Source organism: Sorex araneus, chromosome 3 (assembly GCF_027595985.1).
Source record: "Sorex araneus isolate mSorAra2 chromosome 3, mSorAra2.pri, whole genome shotgun sequence".
NCBI lineage: Eukaryota > Metazoa > Chordata > Mammalia > Eulipotyphla > Soricidae > Sorex > Sorex araneus.
Genome location: NC_073304.1, coordinates 76,864,188 through 76,888,881, shown reverse-complemented (window position 1 = coordinate 76,888,881; position 24,694 = coordinate 76,864,188). Strand labels below are relative to the sequence as shown.

Genomic DNA, 24,694 nt, shown 5'->3' with positions numbered 1-24,694 from the left:
GGTTATGAGGCCCCCTCCGGGGTGCCTCACCTCAGCCATTGAACTCACTTCGCTGGCCGTGAGTCTGTTCCAAGCTCCGGCTAAGGAGGCATCCGCTAGGACCCCTTCCGCGAGGGAGAGGGGACCCGTAGCATCTCCTGCCCAGTCTGCCCTCGCCAGAGACCCATTCTCTGGGAACTCACCTCCCCGAGGTCGGGGAGGGCCCTGTTAGGGCCGCTAATGGCCCTAGTCTCAGACCTTCCCAAGGGACATTGGATAGAGTGACGAGACGCACTCCGCGCGTGGCCCCACTGATGAGCTTCCCTCCGCCCTACGCGTAAGACGCGCCGCATCGCGTACTTATAAGGATCCCCTGGTCAACGATCTTTTACAGTTAGGGTGACTTCCCACAGTACACGGCGGTATTCAAATATGAAGGGCGTGTCTAGTCCGGGTCTTAGGTTTGGGGGCGGGGTCTGGCTAGGCGCATGTGTAGTGCTGGTTCCCGCCACTTCCGACGTCTACGTTTAGACTCCATGGCGTCTCGGCGGCGGGGAACCCGCAGTGGTCGGAGGCGAGGTTCGGAGCTCATTGTCGAGGGTGGGATGCTGGGTGCTGGGAAGTAGGCGCCCCCTGTTCTAGGGGGATCCCGTGTCTCCCTCCCGTAGCTTCTGACCCACGCTGGGTTTTCTTGCTAAACTTTAAAAATTGCGGTTTTTAGAGTCTTTGGAGTTCCGGGATTATAGACCCGCAATAGCTTAGTTAGCATTGCTGTAAATATCTGACTGATGTCATCAATTAAAAAAATTGAGATGCGTCATTATTTTATGAACGATCAAGAAAGGAAAAGGGCTTCCAATTAAAACTGCTTAGATGTCATCTATTCTAAGATGCATCCCAGTTTCAAAGGTAGTAAAATGTTAATTTTTTTATTTGAGGAGATCTTGGCTATTGAGTGTTAGGCACTTAAATGTATGGTTCACCATACAGATTCGGTTTTTACGTTTTGGGCAACTAATATATTCAATAAAATAACTTGTATATTCGAGGTTCAACAACTAGAAGAGACAGCTGAGTCTTAAGCCAGGCACAAAGCACTCAAGTGTTGTCTCATGCCACTTTGGGTAGTTTTAGATTAGCTTTCGGGTTGTGAAGGTGGGGACCACAAGGAAGTTAAGTGATAAACCTTAAATATGACTCACTAGCCTAGATCCCTTGGGCGCTCTCATATGGTAGTGTTGTCTTGCTAGATTAGTATTGGGGAAGCAGATCATTATTCAAGAGTTGCTGTTTCCAAATAGAAACATGAAAATCATCTGAACTTTATTTTTTCTTGTGTTTTGTTTTTTGGACCACACCCAGGTACTCAAGGGTTACTTGATACCTCACCTCCTGGTGAAGGTCAAAAACAAAACAGGGTCAGAGAGAGAGCACAGGGTTAAGATGCTTGCTTTGCATGTGGCCTACATCCCTGTTGAATCCCCAATACTATGTATGGTCCTCAGAGCTTGACCAGGAGTGACCCCTGAGCGCAGAACCAGGAGTAAGACCTAGCATATAGTCAGGTGTAGCTCCAAAACAAAGTGAAAACGATTGAAGGAGGGGTAGCTAGTGATGAAGTACACGAATAACTGCCTCTTGTATATAAAGCCATTGGTTTGCTCTTTGACACTGCTAAAATAAAGAGGTGTTAAAAAAAAAAAAAAAACTTGTGTTTTAAAGTTGATGTTTTGAGGCTGGAGAAATGGCTCAGTGAGCTGAGCACATGCACAGAACAGGGGTAGCACAGAACAGGGGCTAATCCCTGAGCCCTACTGGGTGCAGCCCATAGATTATATTTAGCGTCTGCCCTTTTTTTTCATCCTTGCCTGTTCTTATCCTTAGCTTCTGTACCAGTAAATGAAACTGACAGAATTAGTAATGGCAACACTGCTTTGGAAGATCCTCCTCCTGCCAAGAAAACTCGAAGTGGCCAGAAAAAGAATGTGAAAAATGAGACTGTGGCTTTGGGAAGACCTGATAATAACAGGCCTGGAGAACAGCAAGGTGAGCTTACAGTAGTCCAGGAGAACCTGGGCTGTCAAACGGAGAGTGTGTTATAGCAACTCCCTTTCCTTAGCTTTAGGGAATGCCTTCAAGACTAAGTGTTTGAAAATTGAATACTACCTAACCCTGCCCCTGTATCTGCTGTTTTCCTCCAAACCAGTAATAAAGTTTCAGTATAAGTGAAGCACAGTAAGAGATTATTTATTTATTTTGCTTTTTGAGTCACACCCAGTGTTGCACAGGGGTTACTCCTGGCTCATGCACTCAGGAATTACTCCTTTTCTTGTGTTTGTTTTTTGGGCCACACCCAGGTACTCAAGGGTTACTTGATACCTCACCTCCTGGTGAAGGTCAAAAACAAGACAGGGTCAGAGAGAACAGGGTTAAGATGCTTGCTTTGCATGTGGCCTACATCCCTGTTGAATCCCCAATACCATGTATGGTCCTCAGAGCTTGACCAGGAGTGACCCCTGAGCGCAGAACCAGGAGTAAGACCTAGCATAGTCAGGTGTAGCTCCAAAACAAAGTGAAAACGATTGAGGGAGGGGTAGCTAGTGATGAAGTACACGAATAACTGCCACTTGTATATGAAGCCATTGGTTTGCTCCTTGACACTGCTAAAATAAAGAGGTGTTTAAAAAAAAGCACACTTGTGTTTTAAAGTTGATGTTTTGAAAGCTGGAGAAATGGCTCAATGAGCTGAGAGCATGCACAGAACAGGGGGTAGCACAGAACAGGGGCTAATCCCTGAGCCCTACTGGGTGCAGCCCATAGATTATATTCAGTGTCTGCCCTTTTTTTTTTTTCATCCTTGCCTGTTCTTATCCTTAGCTTCTGTACCAGTAAATGAAACTGACAGAATTAGTAATGGCAACACTGCTTTGGAAGATCCTCCTCCTGCCAAGAAAACTCGAAGTGGCCAGAAGAAGAATTTGAAAAATGAGACTGTGGCTTTGGGAAGACCTGATAATAACAGGCCTGGAGAACAGCAAGGTGAGCTTACAGTAGTCCAGGAGAACCTGGGCTGTCAAACGGAAGGTGTGTTATAGCAACTCCCTTTCCTTAGCCTTAGGGAATGCCTTCAAGACTAAGTGCTTGAAAATTGAATACTACCTAACCCTGCCCCTGTATCTGCTGTTTTCCTCCAAACCAGTAATAAAGTTTCAGTATAAGTGAAGCACAGTAAGAGATTATTTATTTATTTTGCTTTTTGGGTCACACCCAGTGTTGCACAGGGGTTACTCCTGGCTCATGCACTCAGGAATTACTCCTGGTGGTGCAGGGGGACCATATGGGATGCTGGGAATCCACCCCGGGTTATATGCGTGCAAGGCAAACGCCCTACCTGCTGTGCTATCCTACTATCGCCCTACCTGCTGTGCTATTGCTCCAGCCCAGTAAGAGATTACTTTAAAGAAAGTACTTTGCAGCTCTTGTACTTTAGAACTATGAATAAGTAAGCCAGGACAGTTACTCAGTGAATAATAGGCCCTTAGTGGGTGGAGTATGGAGCCCTTTATCCACTGTCTTCCTGGACATACCCTGAGGAGGAGATGATTCACACCCTGGCAGGAACATTTCATCACGTGACTCAGAATACTGTTCAGTTAAACCCATACACATTGTTTTTATTTTATATCTAATTTTCCACTTAATATTCTCCATGTAATATTTTTGGACTGGTTGATATTTATAACTGCAACCAAAGAAATCAAAATCACAGATAGGGGATTAGTTGTGTTCTGTTCCTTGTTCCTTTGACCCTATTTCTTTGTTTTTGAAGACAGAATTAAATTTGGGACACGCTGCTTAATCTTCACATGTATATATTTGAGATGGATTGTGATCCAGACAAATCGAGATTTCTAGGGAAGAACAAAGTAAACTATGACATGTTTTTGTCTAACCATACAGCTATTTTTGGTTGTCATCCAAGTAGCCACTGTACCTCTTTTGTCTCTCCTCAGAATCTGTGAAGACTTTGCTTTTAAAAGGCAAAGCTCCTGTCGACCCAGAGTGCACAGCGAAGGTGGGGAAGGTAAGAAACTACTCCGTCCACTGAGTCCTCAGAGAGCAGTGCTCTATTTTTATTGGAATTCCTGCCTGGAGAATATTGCTATGTTTGTTTTAAGAAACTTCAAAATATACTGGTGATGATTTTTCTCCAAAACTTAGAGATGGATGGTGCAGAGGAGGTGACGTAAAAGGCTGGAGCACATGTCTAACATGCAGAGGCCCCAAATTTTTCCCTTGTGTCACATGACCCCCATTTCTCCAGCACCACTGGGTATATCCCTGGAGGCCCCTGAGCACTCCTAGATATAACTCTGAAGACCCTCAGCATTACAACTGAGCCCAAGCAGCATATCATTTCTGGGCCCAAGCATGACCTGGTTGCTGAGTATCCAGTATGGCTGGGCATGGCCCCTGAACCCCCTGAACATTTCTTGGAAGACCTTTTCTGCTCCTTCTCTCATCCAATAAAAAAAAGAAAGAAAATCACAGACCAACATCCCCCAAAAAGATAAGCACAGGCTAAAAGATGGATGCCAGTGATGGAGTTTGGTGTTAAAAAATCAGGGTCTGGGGTCAGAGCAATAGTACAGCGGGGAGGGGATTTGCCTTACATGTGGCCGATCCAGATTCAATCCTGGGCATCCCAGGTGGTCCCCCAAGCACCACCAGGAGTAATTCCTGAATGCAGAGCCAGGACTAACCTCTGAGCATCACCAGGTATGACCCAAAAAAGCAATCAATCAATAAATAAATAAGGGCCTTTTTTTTTTACATGGTTGACTTCTATTCATCAGCCTTCCACATTTGTTCTTTGTCATTTAGAAAATTGTATCATTATCAAAGAAGAACTGTCTTCTAATGAGAAACTGCTCTAGTGTAGCATGAATTACTAATCAGTGGGGAGAAAGAACTGGAGAATACAGAAAAAAGTCTTCTTCTGAAGCAGGTTTCCTTGAAAACTGAGTTAGAATCCTTTGTGTTTATATGATTAGAAAAAGGCAACAGTGTTTTCAGAGGGCCACAGAGCACAGAGCCAGGAACAGCCCCCAATCAGTCTTAGATCCCTGGCACTGTGTGGTCCTGAGAGCACCAAACCAGGTTCCTCCGCCCCTCTCAGAGAGCCCGGCAAGCTACTGAGAGTATCTCACTCACATGGCAGAGCCTGGCAAGCTCCCCGTGGCGTATTCGATATGCCAAAAACAGTAACAACGAGTCTCGCAGTGGAGATGTTACTGGTGCCCACTCAAGCAAATCGATGAGCAACGGGATGACAGTGATAGAGTGATACTGCCAGGTGTGACCAGTGAAAAGAATTAATAGATTATTCTCAGAAGAGCATACTTTTCCATTTGTTTAAAAAATAGAGGTCAGTTGATTTGGAGAATAACACCTTGCCACACAAGAAAAAGTAGTATTGGACCAGAGAGATAGCTTTAACAGGCTGAGCACATGTTATGCATGCAGGCCTGGGATTGATCCCCGGCACCCCAGAGTCCCATAAGCACCTGCCTAGAGCGACCCCTGAGCACAGAGCTGGGAGTAACCGCAGAGTATCAATGGGTACAGGGTGGGAGGTGGAGAGAAAGGAAGGAAGGAAGAGAGGGAGGGAGGGAGGCTGGCTCGAGGGCAGGCATGAGGAACCCCGGGTTGGATATTGCACAGCACATGGTCCCATGAACACTGCTGGTGTGGCCCTCCATGACAAAGAAAACAAAATAAAATGTAATATGTCCCTCGGGACCCTGTGTCAGTTAAGGCTTATCATTTTTCCCTTTCTCTAGGCGCATGTGTACTGTGAAGGGAATGATGTCTATGATGTCATGCTAAATCAGGTAAGGATTAGGGTTCCCTGGGAATTTCGTTTTGGTAATTATTGGTGACAGTATTCTAATGTCCAGATCTTTTGCTCTAAAAGCCCTCGTGCTCTTTTGTTTCATTTTGTTGGATTTTTGTTTCGGGCCACACCCAGCAGTGATCTTGGCTACTGTGGGTCAGTGCTGTCATTCCTAGTGGTGCTTAGGGGACAGTGCACAAGAATTGGAGACTGATCCCAGGCATCCTATATGCCTACATGTGCTCTGCCCGTGCAGTTCTCTCTCCTACCCTATTGGTCTTTTATCACCAGCTTAGAGACACTTTAATGTGGAGAATGGGACCTTGCTCATAAAATAAATTGCTAGATATTTTCTAGCTTTATCATTTGCCTCTTGGCTTTTCTTTATGGTATACCTCTTGATTTTATTGACAGTTTTTATTTTGATTTGATTTTATTGATAATTTTTAAAATTATACTTATTTATTGTTATAGTGCCAGGGATCAAACCCAGGGTCTCATAGTCAAGGCAAGCATCCTACTGCTGACCCATATCCCTGACCCTTATTGGACTTTTAACTTTTACTGTAGCTAAATTTATTGACTTTTTCCTTTCAAGTTAACCTTTTTCTCTGTTTAATTTGGAAAAAGATTGCACACCCAGCATTGCTCAGGGCTTATTGCTGGCTCTGCTCTCAGGGATCACCCCTGGATGGACACTGAGGACCATATAGGGTGCTGGGGATTAAACCCAGGTCAGCTGTATGCAAAACAAGCACCTTACTGTCTCTTCTCTCCAGCCCCCTCTGTTTAAATTTTGTTTTAAGCAGGTAATCTATCTGCCTAATATAATTCGAGGATATCTTGTTATGTATTTGAATATACTGATCATACCGATCATCATTTATCATCTCAAGTTCCTTTGTTGCTGCTTCTTTCACTTAAAATATCATGTGCACAGGCCAGAGCCCATATGGTTCCCGAGCACTGCCAGGAGTAATTCCTGAGTGAGAGCCAGGAGTAACCCCTGAGCATCACCGGTGTGACAAATTATTAAAATGTGTTGTGCAGTTTAGGAAGCTTTTAGCTTTAATTCTGAGGACCCAAATATAGAAACCCCATTCCTCCTTTATATCTTGACTCTTAGGAAAATCTGATTTTCTTGTCCCATATCATTGACCTAATGGCAATTATTGGAACTGTGAGTTCTTGGTTTATTTGGCTTCAGTATGCAATCCTCTCTCCTCTTATGTTCATATTTATAAAACTCGTCTAGACCAACCTCCAGTTCAACAACAATAAGTACTATCTGATTCAGCTGTTAGAAGATGATGCCCAGAGAAACTTCAGTGTTTGGATGAGATGGGGCCGAGGTAATGACTTGTGTTGTGGATTTTGGTTTATTTTTTTAAAATCATCATTTTGAAATCCAGAAGCAGCTTACTGAGTGGCTAAAGGATGTTCTAAATTCAAATTAGAATGGAAAAGTCTGTAATTTGGGGGGATGAGGGTGGGGGTGGAGGAGGGCTAGGAAACCAATTTGTGCTTTTTGAAATTGAGAAATGGCCCGTTCTTAGAAGTTCCCGTTAGAAAAACTAAGCACAGCCTGTTGATGCTGTGAATTCCCCTTCAGTACTGCTCAAAGAAGAGGGCAGTCAGCAGCGAAATTAGCAAGAGAAACTTCCCTACATCCTTCCACCTCTCCTTTCTCCCCTGCCTGCCTGTATGTCAGCTGCTAAGCAGAGAGATTTCAGAGAACCAGCTTGTTTCTGCTAAAGAATTCTTGGATTGGGGGGCTGCGAACCGTCTTATGTGTAACATTTACTTTGCAGTTGGGAAACTCGGGCAGCACAGCCTGGTGGCTTGTTCAAGGGACCTCAACAAGGCCAAGGAAATCTTTCAGAAGAAGTGAGTGCTAAGAACTAAGTACAGAAATACCCTTTTTCCTGGGGTTATCTTCTTTAAGAACTGAATAAGTGCGATTAGGCCAAATAGGTTGTTAATATCTTTCCACCATAACATTCTGTGACTGCAAGACCAAACCGCATCCTTCATGCTGAAATCATGTGACACCTTGAAATTGACTAAACAAAAGAACCTAATATGTTTAGGTTTTGTTTTTTTTGTTGTTTTTTTTGTTGTTTTTTTGGTTTTTTTTTTTTTTTGCTTTTTTTGGGTCACACCCGGCGATGCTCAGGGCTTACTCCTGGCTTTGCAGTCAGGAATTACACCTGGCGTGCTTGGGGGACCATATGGGATGCTGGGGATTGAACCCGGGTCGGCTGCGTGCAAGGCAAACAAACGCCCTACCCGCTGTGCTATCACTCCGGCCCCAGAACCTAATATGTTTAGTATGTGACCAACGATTTCAGAAATTTGGGGAAAGTGATGGGAATTCTTTTTTTTTTTTTTTTAATTTTTTATTGTGGAAAGTTACAAAGTTACAAAGTTTTCAGGTTTAAATCTCAGTTATACAATGCTCGAATATGATGGGAATTCTTGCTATGCTCTTTTACTACGATACAGATGAAGAGCTTTCTGAGGTCTCTGTGAACATTTCTTTTAGAGAAAAAAAGATCAGAAAGAGATCTATTTTAAATTTTAATGGCTTTAGGGTATTTGGGAGGCTTTGGAAATCAATTCCTATTTTTCTCTATTTTTTGGTTCTTCCAAGACATACGGAAAGTTGATTTGTAACAGAGTTCTGTTTGGAGAATAAATTTGGAGCCATTCTAAGGAAGCAGTTGTAAATCTTTCCCCGCAGTAGGCCTTATGTATAAATTTTCTTAAACACCTTGGACTCTAGGTTCCTCGACAAAACAAAAAATAATTGGGAAGATCGTGAGAAGTTTGAGAAGGTGCCTGGAAAATATGATATGCTCCAAATGGACTACACCAGCAGTGCACAGGTAAGCTGGTGACCCACGTAGGGGTAAAGCTCTTTTTCCTAATCAGGGCAAAGTCTACCAGAAACGGCTTAGATCAATATCTACACTAAGACAAGAAAAGCTATCTTAAATCTTAATAGTTTCCACCTGAGAAAAGCATACAGCTCCCTCAGGGGCAACTGTTACTGATCCTTTCATCTTGAAGGAGCTATAGAATATGCTTTTCTAATTTCTTCTATTTTCTAAGTTTATAAAATCTTAGTTCCTTTTCCCAGAAGTTGAATGTGATGCAGCAAGAAAGCAGTAATAAATAGCCAAATGAGTTAAAAGTATATTTAAGTATATCAGAGGGAAGGTGGGGAGGGGTGGGTGGGGAGGGGTTGTGGGGCTGGGGCCTCGCTTCCCCTCCTCCCCCTTCCCCTGATCTCCTATCCCTGGGGCCGTTTGTTTAAAAAGAATAATAAAAGGATTTAAAAAATATTTTCAAAATGGAAAAAAAAAAGTACATTTAAGGTTTTCTTCATTCTTGTCACTGACTACAGGTTTTGTTTTTTTAAATGTAATTTTACAAATTCAAGAGCAACCAAGATGCTGAAAGCTGCCACATATCTGAACAATGAATAAATCTTACATATTTTTTAAATGGAAAGATAAAAGACATATAATTGTATTTTTTATATGTAAGAACATGAAGTTAGGAGAACCTTTCAGACTTACTAAGCATTAACCTATGGAAGGCAGAGAATTGAGAAGGAGAAAACCATTAAAATTAGTAGTGGTCTATTTTTAACGTGCCTATGTTCAAGTAGACACTGATTGTTGTTTACATGCCAAGGATATTTTAGAATCAGTCCTTGTAAACAACAAAATGAATCCTTCAAATTTTATGGTGCATTTTCTGTTTTTGCTACAGAGTGAAGAGGAAACAAAAACAGAGGAATCTGTTAAATCCCCCCAGAAACCAGAGTCACAGCTAGATCTTCGTGTGCAGGAGTTGATCAAACTAATCTGTAACGTCCAGGCCATGGAAGAGATGATGATAGAAATGAAGTACGATACTAAGAAAGCCCCACTTGGTAGGACTTCATAGTCTGTCCTTCTTCCTATTTCCTGTTTCTTTTAAAGGGATATTTTATTGTCATGATGATTTTCATCTGGTGGGGTTTTAGTTTGGGGCCACACCCAGTACTCAGGACCAGGCTCAGTGCCGTCGGTTCACCTCTTCTGGTACTTGGAGGACCATACAGTGCTGGAGCTCAACTCTGGTCCTTCTGCATGCAAAACATGGGTTCCAGACTGTTGAGCTACCTCTCTGGCCTTTACCACCATGACTTAAAGCTTGCTAATGTCAGCTGATTATATGAAGAAAAAAGATTTGGGTGAGAGGTTGAGGGTGGAGATGAAGGAAGAATTCATTAAACGGTCTTTGTTGGGCATTGACATAAATACAGTTTACAGGATGGGATTCTAGTTGTGGAGTCTGATCTCTGGCTGGGCCTGCAGGAAAACTGACAGTTGGACAAATCAAGGCAGGATACGAGTCTCTTAAAAAGATTGAGGATTGTATTCGAGCTGGGCAGCAAGGACGAGCGCTTGTGGAAGCGTGCAATGAATTCTACACCAGGATCCCACATGACTTTGGGTAAGTCCTGCACTGCTGCTTCACTTTGATCACCTATCCCACCACACCCCCTACACTACTCACCAGTATCTTTTGCGTCTTTCTAAGGAAATGATCGTCTTGAATAAATAGTCAAGACCATTTCTAGATGGCCTGTTTAGAAAACTTACTCTCTAACCCATGTGGAACTTATCAACTGAAGAGAGAATAGGTCCCTCTGTCCACCCAATTAGTAAAACACCATCAAGTATACCCCATTTTATTTTTTGTGTGTTTCTTGTTTTGTGATCCCCAGGACCAGAATCGGGGCCTCACACATGTTAAGGCAGGTACTTCACTGAGCCGCATCCCTGGCACTCCTTTCTGTTTGTTTTTTAAGGTTACTATCACTTTCACTGTCACTGTCATCCCATTGCTCATTGATTTGTTCGAGCGGGCACCAGTAATGTCTCTCATTGAGAGACCTATTGTTATTGTTTTTGGCATATCCACGGGTAGCTTGCCAGGCTCTGCCGTGTGGGCTCGATACTCTCGGTAGCTTGCCAGGCTCTCCAGGAGGGGCGGAGGAATTGAACTCGGGTCGGCCGCATGAAAGGCGAACGCCCAACCGCTATCACTGGTGGCTCCAGCCCAGGGTTACTATAACTGCATTAATACCATATCTGTGAATACAGGTATTTGGTATATAAAATTTCTTTTATCTGTGTTGATTGTACGTTCTAGTAGTGCCTCTATTTTAATTCTGTTCCTCTCTAGAGCCCTGTGACCTGGAAATCTCACTGGTCAATAGATCTGCTTCTGCTTTTAGATGGGATTGTGCCCAAAACTTTTCTTATTGGATTAAAAATATATCTCATTTTTAATCCCATAAAAAATTCAGTTTCAATTCTAAATGTCAAAATTCATGTAGTTGAATTTCTTCTACTCAGGTGTTTACGTGCATGCATGCATGCGTGCGTGTGTGTGTGTGTGTGTGTGTGTGTGTGTGTGTGTGTGTGTGTGTGTTTATATAGGTCTTTGTATATTTGGAAACAAAAATCTTTTTATAGATCTCTCTCTCTCACAGAGATCCCCAATTTCTTAAACCTATTTTATAAAGGATTTGACTTTAGTCTGTTGTTTTTATTGTGTGCCTTTGAACTATACATCAGGAAATTCATTATGGTTATATCCCTCTCTTAGACTTCGTACCCCTCCATTAATCCGGACAGAGAAAGAACTATCAGATAAAGTTCAGCTACTTGAGGTGAGGCATATGTACACAGAGAAGAATTAAACGTTTTGTCCTGGCTCCTCCCAGACTGATCCTGTATCTCACCTTGTCAGGCTTTGGGAGACATTGAAATTGCCATCAAGTTGGTGAAGACGGAGCTACAAAGCCCAGAACATCCCCTTGATCAACACTATAGAAAACTACATTGTGCCTTGCACCCTCTGGACCACGAGAGTTCTGAGTTCAAAGTAAGAAATGTGATCATTTATTTCCTTCAGAAATGATAAGACCCACCCTCCCCAGCCCCACTGTTCTCTAACTTCTAGTTAAGAGCAAACTTTCATAAAGGTAAGAGTTTCTGTATGTAAGGAATTTAAGGAGATGCCAGGTAAGACCATACGGGAACAGGAAGGTCTGCCAGTTTACACCAGAAACCTTGAAGTTCTTTATGTTAGCCACGTCTCTAGTGGCGTTAACCAGCTGTCCTTTGCCCCACCGTGCAGGTGATTTCCCAGTACCTGCAGTCTACCCACGCTCCCACACACAGCGACTATACCATGACCTTGCTGGATGTTTTTGAAGTTCAGAAGGAGGGTGAGAAAGAAGCCTTCAGAGAGGATCTTCATAACAGGTCTGTTGAATAGATTCCTAGGTTTAGGAATCCATTCCTTCACCTGAAGTGTATTTAGGGAACTTGAAAGAAGAGGGTGGCAGAGGGCGCTGTTGCCCTTTCTATACACACACTTACAAGTGAGCAGTAGAGACTAAAGAAATAATGTCTTTTCTTTAGGATGCTTCTGTGGCATGGTTCCAGGCTGAGTAACTGGGTGGGAATCCTGAGCCATGGGCTTCGAATTGCCCCACCTGAGGCTCCCATCACAGGGTACATGGTGAGTGGACCTTGGAAGGAGCCCCAGGGTAAAGAATTCAGTCTGTTCCTCTATCTCCTTTTTCCTTCTTTTTTTTCTTGCCTAGATTAGGTTCAATGGGCCTGTCCCAAGAATTAAACAAGTTGACTGACAATCCTGACATTTTTACTATATCGCTTTGTATTAATTTTGGGGGTGGGGGGAATGCAGGGAGGATTTGGGTCATACCTAGCGGTGCTCAGGGACAACTCCTGGCTCTGTACCCAGGGATCACTTGGGAAACCATATGTGGTGCCACGGATTGAACCCAGGTCAGCAGCATGTAAGACACACAGCCTTCCTGCTGTAGTTTGTCTGTCTTTAAATTTCTGAAATATCCCTTTTCCCCTGCCTGCAAAGCAAAGATCACTGATACTTCTGCCTTCTCTGAAGTAGAATCATGGGGGAAATAGAGAAGAGTCTCTCTGTTGTGTTTAAGATCATGGAAACCCATGTGAGCCGCCTTCTGACACAGATGGCTTCGCTGTGTATTTATCATTTCAGTTTGGAAAAGGGATCTACTTTGCTGACATGTCTTCCAAGAGTGCCAATTACTGCTTTGCCTCTCACCTAAAGAATATTGGACTGCTGCTTTTATCAGAGGTAAGGCAAGAACACATTGATCTCTAATTTATTATTGGCTTGTTTTTCCAAGGAGGAAAATTTTATTGTATTTTTGTTTGTTTGTTTGTTTGTTTGTTTTGCTTTTTGGGTCACACCCGGTGATGCACAGGGATCACTCCTGGCTCTGCACTCAGGAGTCACCCCTGGTGGTGCTCAGGGGACCATATGGGTTGCTGGGAATGAACCCGGGTCGGCCGCGTGCAAGGCAAATGCCCTACCCTCTGTGCTGTCGCTCCAGCCCCCGGGAAATTTTATTGTAGAACCAAGAGGTTCATCTGGAAGAACTTGACAACCAAGGAAAACCAAAGGCACTTTCCAGTGCACTGAACTTCTGCTGGAATAGGGGAAGAACCTGCTGAAGGGATTCTGTTTGCCTTCAAACAGTCCAGTTCTCAGTAGGAATGGGGGTGGGGAGGCTTTAAAAGATCTTTTTCTCCACAGGTAGCTCTAGGTCAGTGTAATGAGCTTCTAGAGGCCAATCCTGAGGCAGAAGGATTACTTCAGGGCAAACACAGCACTAAGGGGCTGGGCAAGATGGCTCCCAGTCCTGCCTGTTCCGTCACCCTGTAAGTACCAGGAGCTGAAGGGCCAGATAAGCTTTCTCTATCCTGTCTTCTGAGCTAGAAGTAATATTGATACACTTTCTTTCATCTGACAGGAATGGGAGTACAGTGCCCTTAGGACCAGCAAGTGACACAGGTGTCCTGAATCCGGAGGGTTACACTCTCAACTACAATGAATTTATTGTCTATAACCCCAATCAAGTCCGAATGCGATACCTCTTAAAGGTTCAGTTTAATTTTTTGCAGCTATGGTGAATGCTGATATTATAAAACCAGAAAAGATAGTCTCTTCAAGCACTAAAGCAGACAGGGTTGTTCTTTTAGATTTTCTTATATTTTATGTAATAAAAATAGTGAAAAATCACCCCTGGCTTCTTTGGATTTTACTTCTCCAAGCACGCATTTCTTCTGATAATTAGGCTACATTTCTAGGACAGAAATCATACATTGCTCTGTGTATCCCATAGCTAGCTGCAAGTCACTCAGGTCCAGTTTTTGCACAGCAGAATAGCCACTATGCACTGAGGGACACCAAGAGTGACTGATACTCCTCCCTATTATTTTATTTCTGCACAATAGAGGTTGTTGGGTATTGCTGAGAAAAGGAGAGCAGCAGCAAAGGCTGAGTTATTCCCCTTTTCCCTATCAATTGTCTCACTTGCCTTTTTCCCCCATCTGCAAATTAGATTAATTCTCTCACCTAGGACAAAGGAGATACCCAGAATTTTGGAAACACTTGGAGAATTGCGAGTAAATCTAAATGCATCTCAAGGAGGAAAAGAGAAAAACAGAATAAGTTCTGACATACCTGCTCCAAGTAAGAAGTACCCAAGTCCAATCAGATCCAAAGACTTCCTAGTTATTTATAAACACAGAAATGCATATAACACACTTTTTCCTCATGTAACAATGAGGGTTAAATGGCTAGACTAGAGGGATATGTGTTTGTGTGTGTGCATGCACAGAGGGGTTTGACACAGTGCTCAGGAGCTACTCCTAACTGCTCAGGCGTTCCTGCTGGTGGTGCTCGGAAGACCAGTGGTACTGAGGATCTAATCTGGTCAGCCTCATGCAAAACAGATGCCTGACATCCTGTATTATCTCTTTGGTGAAGGCTTGCTTAAGTGGAAACAGTAGTCTATAACATTTTAGAGAATGGATTACCAATATCTGTCAATGAAATATACACACCCTTTGACCTAAAAATGACAGGTGTTTGAGTTGATGTCACTGTAGCATTCTTACAGGCAAAAATCATTAAAACCCCATAAATAGCTAATTAAATGTATTTACCATGTTGCTAAACTGAAGTAAGCGATACATTTTTTCTCAAAAACTTAAGCAGAGCCCAAGAACAGGGCTCCATGATAGATTCCATGCATGCCTTGCATGTGTGAAGCCCAGGACTTAATCCCTAGCACAGAAAGAGATGTATAAACAAAGCTGATAGATGAAAAATGTAGCAGATCTACATAGTGAACTATAAAATGGAGCAAAGTGTCAATACACACTACAAAATAAACTTTGAAAGCTTTAAGCTGAGCCACATAATAGACCACTTGTATGATTCCATTTATATAGAATGTCTTGAATAGGCAAATCCATAGAGAGAAAGTAAATAGCAATTACCAGTGACTGGAGAAAGTGGAAGGAGATTAACATTTCCTACTGTGGATGCAACACTTCCCACTGTGCTGATAAAAGTGGCCTTGAATTAAAAGTTGAGGTATACTTAAAAACACTGAATTAGGGGCTGGAGAGATTGTACAGTGGGTAAAGCACTTGCCTTGTATGCGGCCAACCCTGGTTCAATCTTCAGAGTCCCATATGGTCCCCTTAGCCCACTAAGAGTTATTCCTGACCGCAGAGCTAGGAGTAACCCCTGAGCACTGCCAGGTGTGGCCCCAAAACAAAATGAACAACAGCACCAAAAAAGAAAAAACAACGCTGAATTAAACACTTGATGGGGGAGTCATCGAGTAGGTCGAGGATAAGCTTTGCATGTGTGAGGCCCGGGTTTGATCCCTGGCACTACTGGGTGCTCGTAGCATTCAGGCACAGATGCTGAAATTCTGTTTAATAAGAATTGAGGGGGGCTGGAGAGATAGCACAGCGGGTAGGGCGTTTGCCTTGCACGCGGCCGACCCGGGTTCAAATCCCAGCATCCCATATGGTCCCCTGAGCACGGCCAGGGGTAATTCCTGAGTGCAGAGCCAGGAGTAACCCCTGTGCATTGCCAGGTGTGACCCAAAAAGCAAAAAAAAAAAAAAAAAAAGAATTGAGGGGCTGGAGAGATAGCACAGCGGGTAGGGCGTTTGCCTTGCACTCGGCCGACCCAGGTTCAAATCCCAGCATCCCATATGGTCCCCTGAGCACGGCCAGGGGTAATTCCTGAGTGCAGAGCCAGGAGTAACCCCTGTGCATCGCCAGGTGTGACTCAAAAAGCAAAAAAAAAAAAAAAAAAGAATTGAGAAGATGTTCAAAATTAACCAAAGAGATAAGTTAAAGGGCCTGGGATTGATGGCAACAGCAGATTAGAAGCAACCCCTCTATTCCACCCAGCCCAACTGGGTATAGCACAAAATCCAAAATGTAAATAAAAACCTAAACAGTTCTTGCCCTTCAACTCTACTGGGTATATATTTACTTACACATCTTCGACTTCCCTCAGTAATGTAACATGACCAGCTGTTTATCTCTAAGATTAGAGAACAATTTGTGCAACATGGCAGAGTCTAGAGTTTGTCTTCACTTTCATCACCCCATTCCTCCCGTCTTAGCTGGAGTGTCTACAGAATCTATAGGACATGGAAAACAAGACATGTTGGGCTTCCTCCTGTCCTTGACCCCATGCCTCCAGATAAAAGGTCAAAGTTTGAAACCAGTGACTTTTAGGATGATGCCTCTCTGTAGAATTTTGGGGGGAGGATTAAAAATCATAAATTTCAGGAGCCCAGACACAACTGAAAGAGCTGGAGTGCACATCCTTTGCAGACAGGAGCCCTCCAGGTTCAATCTCCTAGCACCTCTGGGAGTGGCTCTTATCAAAATGTTTCAAAGTACCTTAACTTGGACTTCTAGTCACAAAGTACATGTGGAAGAGGTAGTCGGGAAGGTATATTTAGAGCCCTTGCATAAGGCACATGAGAAAAGATAGAAGCATGACCTATGATTAAGATGTATCAGCTGATGACGTTCCTTTTTTTTTTTTTTAAATTTTATTTTTAGACTGGACCAGTAATCAAATCCAGGGCCTCCCAAATATAAGGCGAGTTCTCCACCGCTGAGCCACATTTCCAGTCACTGATGACATTCCTTATGTCTTTATCCTCCGGTTGAGGGCCAGAGAGATAGCTCATAGTCTCCCCAGCACTGCCAGGATTCCCCAGCACTGAACAATGAGCTGGGAGTATCACTGACTACCACCAGGTGTGACCCAAAAATATGTCTGAGTGAAATGAAAACAAAGGGTAGTACACCTAAACTTCCTAAATTTAAAAAATTTATTTCTAGATTGTTGTGGCATTCCTTTGAAAAAGCCCTACCACCCAGGACTGGCATAATTTATTAGATACACTTTCTTGAATTTTTTTTTGATGGGGGAGAGGGTGCTGGCCATTCCAGGTGGTCTTATGGTCCTGGGAGGTGTTAGAGATGGAACCAGGGTTACCTGTTTGCCAGGCAGTTACCTTTGCCTGTGCTGTCTCTCCAGCCTGAGATTCTTGAAATCCTGAGCACAGAACAGTCCTTAGAAATGACTCATCTGCATGTGGTTCCAAGCCAGGTCCCCCATGCCTAATCTGGGTGTGGCTTCCATTAAAAAAAAAAAAAAAAAGAGGAACGAACTTCGGGAAATGCTCTCTCTCCTTGAGAGAGAGAATTAATTATAAGAAAAGTTTAAACGTTCTACAACTTAAGAGGATTGCAGTTCCAGTAAATCCATGCATATGACAGCTGCACCTTTCAACTCATTTAATTCTTTCTCCACTTCGGTTTGGCCTCTACCAACTGTGATGCCAGCTGTCACACTGACAGGTGCAGTGGTGGTGCTGCTCTGCCACAAGCTGCTGTGTCAGTCAGAGCACTCACCTCACCTCAGGCGCCACCTTCTCACTTGCCCAGGTGGCAGCAGCTCTGAGCAGATGGGGCTCTTTCTGGGAGAGGAACCCAGTGTCCTCGTTCTAGTCCCAGTTTTCCTTAACTGCTTGGGGCCGCTGTAAAGTATTTTATCAATCCTCCACCCAGAGAGCTCTCCAGTCACGCTGAGTGCTGGCCAACATCATTCTCACTCCTGCTTTTGTTTAGCTTGGTGTCCACACCCTGCAGGGGCCGCTTGATAGGGGGACCCAAGCAGTGCCAGGGAACTCAACAGGGGTTCCTGCAAGCAGAGCCTGAGCTGCAACCCAGGGAGCCGTTTCCCTGTCCCTGGTGCCTCCCGGCAGAAAGGCCAGCTTGAGGTTCTTGAGCCAGCAAACAACAGGATCGTTCTAAAGGCTACTTTGAAAGATATCTGTCTGCTGAAAGAGCTGGCTCCCTTCTTTTCGGTTCTAGGAAGGATTACTATCACGTCAAGGAGGAAACACTACAGTATCCATAAACTTTCCACTTGGCCCAACTCCACATGAGAACACAGGCAGGACTACACTTGAGACTTTCTGATCATTATTTGAATTTTATTAAGAAAGTAGCCTCCAGTGTCTTCAGGCTCTGTAGTTCTGGCCCAGGTGATAATTTCTGAGTCACGCATCCTCATTCCCAGGAGAGAAAGTACACGTTGCCCAGTGCGTCTCCCACTGCGAGCTGCAGGCCAGAGTCAGGGTTCATGTGAGGATCAACGCAGTTCACTGCCCCTTCACATCGGAACAGGCCCAGCTATAATGGGAACCAAAACGAGACGATGAGGACCCCAAGCCTCCATTATCTGTGTTTCTCCCTCCCTCACCTAGGCCCTTAGTTAGTTGTATATTGCTGCAAAAAAAAAGAAAACAGAATTGGGGAGTGGGAGGGCTGGAGCAATAGTACAGTGGGTAGGGTGCTTGCCTTGCCAACCCAGGTTCGATCCCTGGCATCCCATATGGTCCCCCAAGCTGCCAAGAATGATCCCTAAGTGTACTCAGTCCCTGAGCAATGCTGGGTATACCCCCCCACCCAAAAGGGGGAGAGACAGAGAGTCAGAGACAGAGAGAGGTAGAAAGAGACAGAGGAGAGAGAGACAGGAGAGAGAGGAGAGACACAGAGAGACAGAGAAAGAGAGGAGAGAGACTAGAATTCTAACCTTCTGTCCCTTTGTTCCCCTACTGTGCTCTATTGAAACATCCCTTTGCTGCTCTTGCAAACACACACACTTACCAGCTCCATACTGGATCTTTTCCACAGCTTTACATCTCTGTCTTTTGAAGCTGTCACCAGCCATTCAGGCAGTACATGCAGGGCAGTGACAGGGCCTGAGTGAATCTGAGAGGAGGAAAAAGCAGTATAGTGAATCACAGCAGACCCTCCTCAGCTCTGTGGGGTCAACCCGACCAGGAGTCTCCTCCCCTCCCTGGGTAGCCTCCCCTCAGACTCACCTTTCGACGCTGCTGTGTCATGAGTTCTATGGTGCTTGTCCAGTTGGACGTGTCTGAATGCACACTCTCGGTCTCTGAATTTTGGGTGTCCTGCATCTTCTCTTGCTTCTTCCAGATGTTGTCTGTCATCCATTTATCTTCGCTGATGCGCCTGCCTAGTTTCCACAGCATCCCATCGTCACTGGCACACAAAAACGATGACTCTGCCATTTCAAGGGCCGCATTAGAGGCAGGGTTCATGTTTCCAAGGCCCCACCATACTCCCCATAACCATTACCTCACCCCTTGGGCTTCCCATCATCACTCACCGGACTCCACTTTGGCCTGAGTTATCGACACTTGGTTCTGAGTAGGATTCTCTAAGTCCAGAGAAAATTCTATACTCTCATAGTCTCCTGATTCAGTTTGTCTCTGTGAATGGATTAGATGACTTCAGCTAACTGGTTCAGATTATTTAACTGTCCAGACAAAACCACCATCTTCAGCTCAGAGCTGATCAAAGTTTTTTGTTTAGCGCATTTGCTGCCTGAGCCCATGTGCTGCTTATGCCCACGTGGCTGAGCACATGTGGCACCCTCATCTTCCCTCTTGAGATGTGTACTTTCATGCTTTCATGTCTAACGCTGGGATGTGTGTAGGGGCTCTCTCCACCCTTGGAGAAGCCCGGGTTCTCTCTTGAGTGCATTACTCTCTCTCTCCCCGCCTTTCTCTTCCTCCTTCCCTTCAAAACCTCCAAATAAAATCTGTTTTACTACAAAAAAAATTAAAATTAAAAAATTAAGATGTTGGGTCACACCCAGCAGTGCTCAGGGCTAGCTCCTGACTCAGTGCTCAGGAAACACTCCTGGTGGCACTCAGGGGACCATATGTAGTGCTGGAGATTGAATCCAGGTCGGCTGCATGCAAGGCAAGAGCCCTACTGCTTTGCTATTTCACCAACCTGAAAGTTTTTGTTTTTGTTTACCTCTGTCAAAGATACAACAATCTGCATGAATGTTATAAACATCCTAATGATGTTTTATAAACATCCCAGTGAATGTTTATACATGGATACACGCATAAAATCACAGCCCAGATCAAAATGTGAAACACTCCTGTCCCCCAAAATGTTACCCTTATGCATATTCCTAGTCAACAGCAGAGTGCAGCTGCTTCCAGAGCTAATAATATTCTCCCTACAAAATGTAAACTAGTTTTGCTTTTTCTTGATTCCCTTCATTTAAATGAAATCATAGAGTAATTTTGTATCTAATTTCTTTCTCCCAGTATTATGTCTATGAGATATACCTGAATTGTTCCAGGTATTGCTGATACATTGGCAAGATAAGAGAAACTAAAATGTGATTAAGGTGGCTGGAGAGATAGTACAGCACTTGCTGTATTAACTGTCTGCCTTGCATACAGTCGACCAGGATTGAATCCCCAGCACCATATGTGGTCCCCATCCACACCTGGAGTGATCCCTGAGTACAGTAAGCCCTGAGCACCATCAGGATGGCCCCCAAACAAACAAACAAACAAACAAAACAAAACAAGTAGAAAACATAATTAAGGACCTAGAAATGATTAAAGTGCTTGCCTTGCTTGTGACTGACTCTGGTTCAATCCCCTAGGTATCTCATGGTCTCCAGAGAACACCAGAAATGACCCCCAAACACAAAGTAGAGAGTAGCCCCCAGTATTGCAGGTTTGGTCCAAAACAACTCCCCTAATTTCAATTAAGAAAGCTCTTAGTGGTGGTATGGTACCACCAACAGGTCTACTTGTACCCGCAGGGTGAGTGCATCAGCAGCCTGATGGTGCCTTCAGGCTTCCTGACACCCCAAAATTGCCGCCATGCCTTTGGCCAGATCCCAACAACTTGGGACCAAGTTTACAAAGAAATTAAACAGCCAAAAGTTAGGTATGTGGGAGCCATGCCCACAAACCACCTCCAGCTCAGCTATACAAGCTCATTTATTGGCCTTATTTCAGAGACCCATAGATAAATCTCGAAAGAGATCAAAAGTCTCAGTTAAGCTCGGACCCGCGCATGGCTGGACAGACTGGGGTAAGTCAGAGGGGGGCAAGTTGGCCTGTGCCTGTCCAAGCAGAGCCCCCAGCAGCCGTTTGCTTCCACAATCCAAAATCACCGCCATACCCCCTGCCTGACTCCACCGTCTCAGGACAGACCTCACTAAGATAAAATCTGCTGAAAATTTGGGTATGCGGGTTTTGTGACTGAAATCTCTAGGTTTTCATGGAGTTGGGGTGGGCTACCTCCTCCTCACTTCCCAATACACATGGAAGCACTGGCAGTCACCCCCATGAACCAAAATTCAGCGTCACCCTGTAAACTCAACTACTGGCCTTACTTCAGAGACCCATAAATAAATCTCAAAAGAGATCAAAAGCTAGGGACAGCAGAGAGCCCTGGAAGACACCACAGAGCCAGAGATCTCTCCAGGCCCCATACCAAGCCAGTTTCACCAGGACACCCCAGATGGAGCAGGTGCACTCTCTTGGCAACCAAGAGCTTCCACAAGCAAGGCCCGGGTATGAGGGCTCCAGGATTAAGTCTCCATGCCACATGAAGTCAGAGGTGCCAGACTGTCCTTTCCCAGCTCCCCACCCACTCGGCCTGACTGTCACACCCACAATGTGCCTCCGGGCACCATCTTTGCACACCAACATCCCTGGTTCAGAGATGCCCAACTGAATCCCAAAATGGATTAGTGCCCTACAGAAATGTCTTGGAACTCAATCATTTACAATCTAGGATTCCAGAAGCACGCAGCCGCACCACCCATGATATTTAAATGAGCAATGGACAATAAATGATCTAGCATCTGCCCCTGGCAGGCAGGCTTGAATGGTGGTGGGAAAACTTGAGCAAAACATAATGCCCAAAAGTAGAGAGAGAGTATTGGGGAAACTGCCTGCCATGGAGGCAGGGTGAGGACTGGGATGGGTGGGGAGGGGTATCATAGGGACACTGGTGGTGGAAAGTGGGCACTGGTGGAGGGATGGGTGTTCAATCATTGTACAGCTGAATCTCGAACATGAAAGTTTTGTAACTGTATCTCACGGTGATTCAATTAGAAAAGAAAAAAAAGGAATGTGGAGTTCATGCCCAATTCAATCAGCTTAATCAATGACTGAATAAATAGCACTACTCCTACATTAAAAAAAAAGAAGAAAGAAAGAAAAAAGAAAGCTCTTAGTATATGCTTTTGCTTGCTGGAGACCTGGGTTTGATTCTTGGTAATACATGATCACCACTGGGAGCAGCCCCTGAACACAGAGCTACAGGAGGTCTTAAAATCACCAACCCTCAGGAAAAAAAAATTCTTACTCTGCCCAGCTGAGCCAGGGACGTAACTCATCATGCTTCTCATGAAGGAGGCCTGGCATGGGCACTGCTGGGTTTGGCCCAAAAACAGGGAGGAAGGGAGTGGGGAGGAGGAAGGAAGAATGGAAGGAAGGAAGGTAGGTAGGAAGGAAAGACCTTACGCTTGTGGTTCCCCTTGTTTTAATAAACAATATAAACCTTTTTGTACCAATGAAATCTTATAGAGTAACCCACTAAATATACAATCCTCTTAAGCATAATTACTCCAGAAGAAGGAAGAGAAGGTAATGTGGAACCAACTGTCATTTCCTTCCTTTTATATTCTAACATGACCTCAAGGTTTAAAAATATTAGTCCTGGACAAATATTTGTTTGAACACACATCCAAACAGAACTTACCAAGTTATAAACATATGTATATCCCAATGGTTGCAGGACAAACACACCGAGGTCTTTACAGGTGGATATTACAGGTTGTACTACATGGCAGTACCTAGTTGAAAAGAAAGAAGGAGGGCTGGGACAGAAGCTTAAAGGGCTGGAGCACGCAGGAGGCCCAGGTTCAATCCCCAGCACCACAGAGTCTGCTGAGTGGTCCCTTTAGCCCCCAAGAACTTCTGGGTATGGCTCTCAAACAAAAACAAATAAATAATTAAGAGTATCCTAAATTAGCCCTAATCTCAGGGTGACCAGTAACCCACTTTTCCTCTTTTTCATCCCAAGAGGAACAGCATTTTGGATCTTACCAGATAACAGAAGGATCATCCCCTGGTTTTATGCTCATAAATTCCGAACTCCCACTGACAAAGATGAGTAAGTGACCATTGGGGGCCAGGCCCACCACTGACAGGAACCTATGGTCCTCCAGCAGAACTCGATTCAGGTGAAGACTGCAGTTCAAGAAAAGTTATGAGATAAAGATCGTAGGTCAGGGACTGGAGTGATAGCACAGCGGGTAAGGCGTTTGCCTTGCACGTGGCCGACCCAGTTTCGATTCTCAGCATCCCATATGGTCCCCTGAGCACCGCCAGGGGTAATTCCTGAGTGCAGAGCCTGGAGTGACCCCTGTGCATCGCCAGGGGTAATTCCTGAGTGCAGAGCCTGGAGTGACCCCTGTGCATCGCCAGGTATGACCCAAAAAAGAAAAAAAAAAGATTGTAGGTCTTTGTAAGATGGAAACTGCCAGTCCAGTTTCCAAAAGATTCCTCAGAGGCGAAGAATAAAACATAACATACTATCCATCTTATAAAACTTGCCCCCCTTTCTTTTTTCAATATCCATGTTTATCATTTCCCTCTCCTTAATTGGTTAATATAAGACTCTTTTAACATTCTTCTTTTTTTGTGGGAGGATGGTGTCCACACCTGGCAATGCTCAAGGGTTATTCCTGGCTCTGCACATAGGAATCACACCTGGTGGTGCTCAGGAGACCATACAGAATCAAACCCTGGTGGGCAATGTGCAAGGCAAACACCTTGCCCACTTTATTATTGCTCTGGCCTCTCTCCCCCAACATTTTTTATTGGGGAGTGGGGCACATGCACCAGTGTTCAGTTGTTAGTCCTGGTTGTGTGCTTAAGAGTGACTCCCAGGGGCCAGAGAGATGGTACAGCTGGTAGGCCACTTGTCTCACATGCAGTTGACCTGGGTTTGATCCCCAGCACCATATATGATTCCCTGAACATTGCCAAGAGTGATCCCTGAGCACAGAGCCAGGGATAAGCCCTGAGCATATCCCGGTATGACCCAAAAGCAAAAGAAAAGAGTGATTCCTGGAAGTGCTCGGGGGCCATGTGTTGTACAAGGAATCTCTAACACACTTACTGCTTCATTCCTTCCTGATTTCCAACAGATCAGCAAGCACTCTGGATTCTACCTGCAACACCCACTTAAGTCTTTCTCCTTCCTGTCCCCATGGCCCAAGACAGGGTCCACTGAACTTCTTCCCTGGACTCAAGAAAAGCTCTATAGATGGTCCTTCTATCTTGACTGTCTCTCTTCCCATTCACCTTTCATACTGCCACTAACATTCTCTTTCTAAAATTCAAACCATTATTTTACTCAAAATCCTGAGCGCTCTGCATGCCCTTTACAGCCTGGCCCCTGTTGATCTTTTCAATCTCCA

The 24,694-nt window shown here is 44.4% G+C and overlaps 2 protein-coding genes across 3 annotated transcripts in view; one reads left to right on the top strand and one right to left on the bottom strand.

Annotated features, from left to right (window-relative positions):
* Positions 1 to 460: 460 nt before the first annotated feature.
* On the top strand, positions 461 to 14,029 carry PARP2 (poly(ADP-ribose) polymerase 2). Its single transcript, XM_055131070.1, has 17 exons — positions 461 to 558; positions 1,864 to 2,025; positions 2,857 to 3,018; positions 3,993 to 4,063; positions 5,823 to 5,873; positions 7,131 to 7,227; positions 7,687 to 7,762; positions 8,661 to 8,763; positions 9,656 to 9,818; positions 10,246 to 10,384; positions 11,546 to 11,609; positions 11,690 to 11,824; positions 12,080 to 12,207; positions 12,367 to 12,466; positions 12,989 to 13,087; positions 13,550 to 13,674; positions 13,767 to 14,029. Exons 1-17 carry the CDS (start codon positions 468 to 470, stop codon positions 13,924 to 13,926), a joined length of 1,926 nt encoding a protein of 641 aa, XP_054987045.1. The 5' UTR covers positions 461 to 467; the 3' UTR covers positions 13,927 to 14,029.
* Positions 14,030 to 18,330: 4,301 nt separating this feature from the next.
* Positions 18,331 to 24,694, bottom strand: part of TEP1 (telomerase associated protein 1) — a 48,029-nt gene continuing 41,665 nt past the window's right edge. Inside the window, exons 49-54 of one of the 2 annotated variants that reach the window (XM_055131067.1) lie at positions 23,316 to 23,459; positions 22,969 to 23,062; positions 19,547 to 19,649; positions 19,239 to 19,441; positions 19,021 to 19,125; positions 18,331 to 18,543 (exon numbers count right to left, since the gene is read on the bottom strand). In XM_055131067.1, the coding sequence (XP_054987042.1) occupies positions 18,421 to 18,543; positions 19,021 to 19,125; positions 19,239 to 19,441; positions 19,547 to 19,649; positions 22,969 to 23,062; positions 23,316 to 23,459 (772 nt within the window). In that variant the 3' untranslated portion in view covers positions 18,331 to 18,420. Of the gene's footprint in view, positions 18,544 to 19,020; positions 19,126 to 19,238; positions 19,442 to 19,546; positions 19,650 to 22,968; positions 23,063 to 23,315; positions 23,460 to 24,694 lie in introns of those variants that run through there. The other variant, XR_008629189.1, reaches the window with a different exon arrangement.